The 1,924-nt window shown below is 36.2% G+C and overlaps 1 protein-coding gene across 1 annotated transcript; it reads right to left on the bottom strand.

Moving 5' to 3' along the window:
* Positions 1–576: 576 nt before the first annotated feature.
* LOC142938659 (olfactory receptor 6N2-like) lies at positions 577–1,592 on the bottom strand. The gene has a single exon (XM_076081974.1). It carries the CDS (start codon positions 1,590–1,592, stop codon positions 642–644), a length of 951 nt encoding a protein of 316 aa, XP_075938089.1. The 3' UTR covers positions 577–641.
* Positions 1,593–1,924: the final 332 nt, after the last annotated feature.

A 1,924-nucleotide genomic window follows, 5' to 3' on the forward strand; every position in this document is an offset into this window, starting at 1 on the left:
ACACAGTTATTTACACGTTATTTTGTTCCCCTATCCCTATAAAGTATTACTTGCATGCAAAGTGGCACAGTCTACTCATGCAAAACTTATGGGAGAAAATATATCGAGATTGTGTGTTTAATATTTAAAACATTTTTAAAATAGCTTCTGAAATAAATTATGATAACATACAATAAATGCAATATAACCATTAACTACTAAAACCTTAAAAAACTCCAAAACTCTCAAGGTTCATTATTTTTTACTGTTATTTCATCCTGTATCTATTCATAATAAGTGGCTTTATTTCCGGTCACCTTTTATGTAATGTAAATCATGTTTCTTTTTTTTTAAATGCCCATTTTCCAAAGTTCACAATGCCATTTTTCCTGGTGACACTATTATGTCATACAATAAGACCACTTTTCATCACAAACTCTTTTTCTGTCAATCAAGAGTGCCAGAAAGAATATTTATATTTGATTTAATTACAACACTGAATACAACATAACATAAAACATTATAAACAGATCTCTACACATTGATTTAAAACAAAGTAATTTACGATGAAACACATCATTGTTGCAGCAGATTTGAAATTGATGATGAAAAACCTCAGTATAGATCAGACCACTTACTTATAGAAACGTCACACGCTACTCTTATTTTTTGTGGTTTGTTCTCTCAGTTTCTGAGCATGACAACATATTTAACAAACATTTTCTAATTTTTGGTAGCTTCAGGCCATACACAAGAGGATTCACAATGGGAGGAATCACAACGAACTCGAGTGATAGAATTATTGCTAGAAATGGATTCAGCGCTTCAAGATCAATTCTGCTGAGAGCAACATCACAAAACACAGTAACGGAGTAATTGACGAATGTAACAATGTGCGGCAGACAGTTTTGTATGACTTTGCTCTTGAACTCTGAAGAGCGTTTCCTACAAATGAGAATTATTCGTATATATGTATACATGACAAAAGCCAGGGGAAGAAAGACGGTGCTTGTGGACACAAGCATGCCGACAAGGTTATTAATCACAGTACTGGCGCATGACAATTTTACAACAGGCCAGTTGGCACAGAAAACCTTCGGTATCTTATTACCACACAATGGAAGTCTGGAGGCTAGATAAACACAGGCTGCAATAGAAAAGCCTGGATAAATCCATGCAAAGGCAACCAACTTGGAGACCATCTTGGATGTTATTTTGTTGTGGTAATTTAAAGGTTGACATATAGCAACGTAACGATCATAGGCCATGATGCCCAACAGCGTGAGCTCGTAAGATGCATAGGTGTAAATGACATAGATCTGAGCGAAACAAGCTGTGCGTGGGATCAAATGAGTATCAGACAGAAGGTCTCTCAGAAATCTGAAGAAGAAGCCAGCAGAGCCGTACAGAGAGTTAATAGAAAGACACATGATAAAAATATACATGGGCTCATGTAAAGTTTTCTCTCGTGATATCAACACTATTATGACAAGATTAGCTAAGATAATAAAAGCGTACAACAGGAGACACAGCACAAATGCCAGGTAGCGGTAGTTGCCTAGGTTCACAAACATGGTGAGGTTAAAATACGGAGGAAAAGTACTGTTTTCCATTCAGCCCATAGACAGTAGCAGAGATCGTGTGATGAATTAAGAATTCTACAGCTGGATCCTGTCGACAATGCAGCTGAAACTCCTTGTTTTTTTAGTTAAGGGTTGGTTTTGACATTAACTGAGGCACTGACACCTATTTGGAAAGCACTGAATCAAACCAGATAACAGAGTTAAAAATAACAAGAAACATATAGTCACAATCAACAACAAGCAAAAAAGTTAGTACGTTAAATCAGAATGGCTAGAGTCACAGTTATATGCACTGTATAAATCCAACTCCGAAGCAAATCACCAACTCCTAAATGTTGTTAATGCTGACTGTGTGTCCTCTG

The sequence above is a fragment of the Anarhichas minor genome, unplaced genomic scaffold, assembly GCF_050575085.1.
Source record: "Anarhichas minor isolate MPS153535 unplaced genomic scaffold, ASM5057508v1 ptg000087l, whole genome shotgun sequence".
Classification (NCBI taxonomy): Eukaryota; Metazoa; Chordata; class Actinopteri; order Perciformes; family Anarhichadidae; genus Anarhichas; species Anarhichas minor.

Excerpts from the sequence above, each read along its gene's own strand:
- LOC142938659 (XM_076081974.1), bottom strand. The coding sequence starts at position 1,592 with ATGGAAAACAGTACTTTTCCTCCGTATTTTAACCTCACCATGTTTGTG.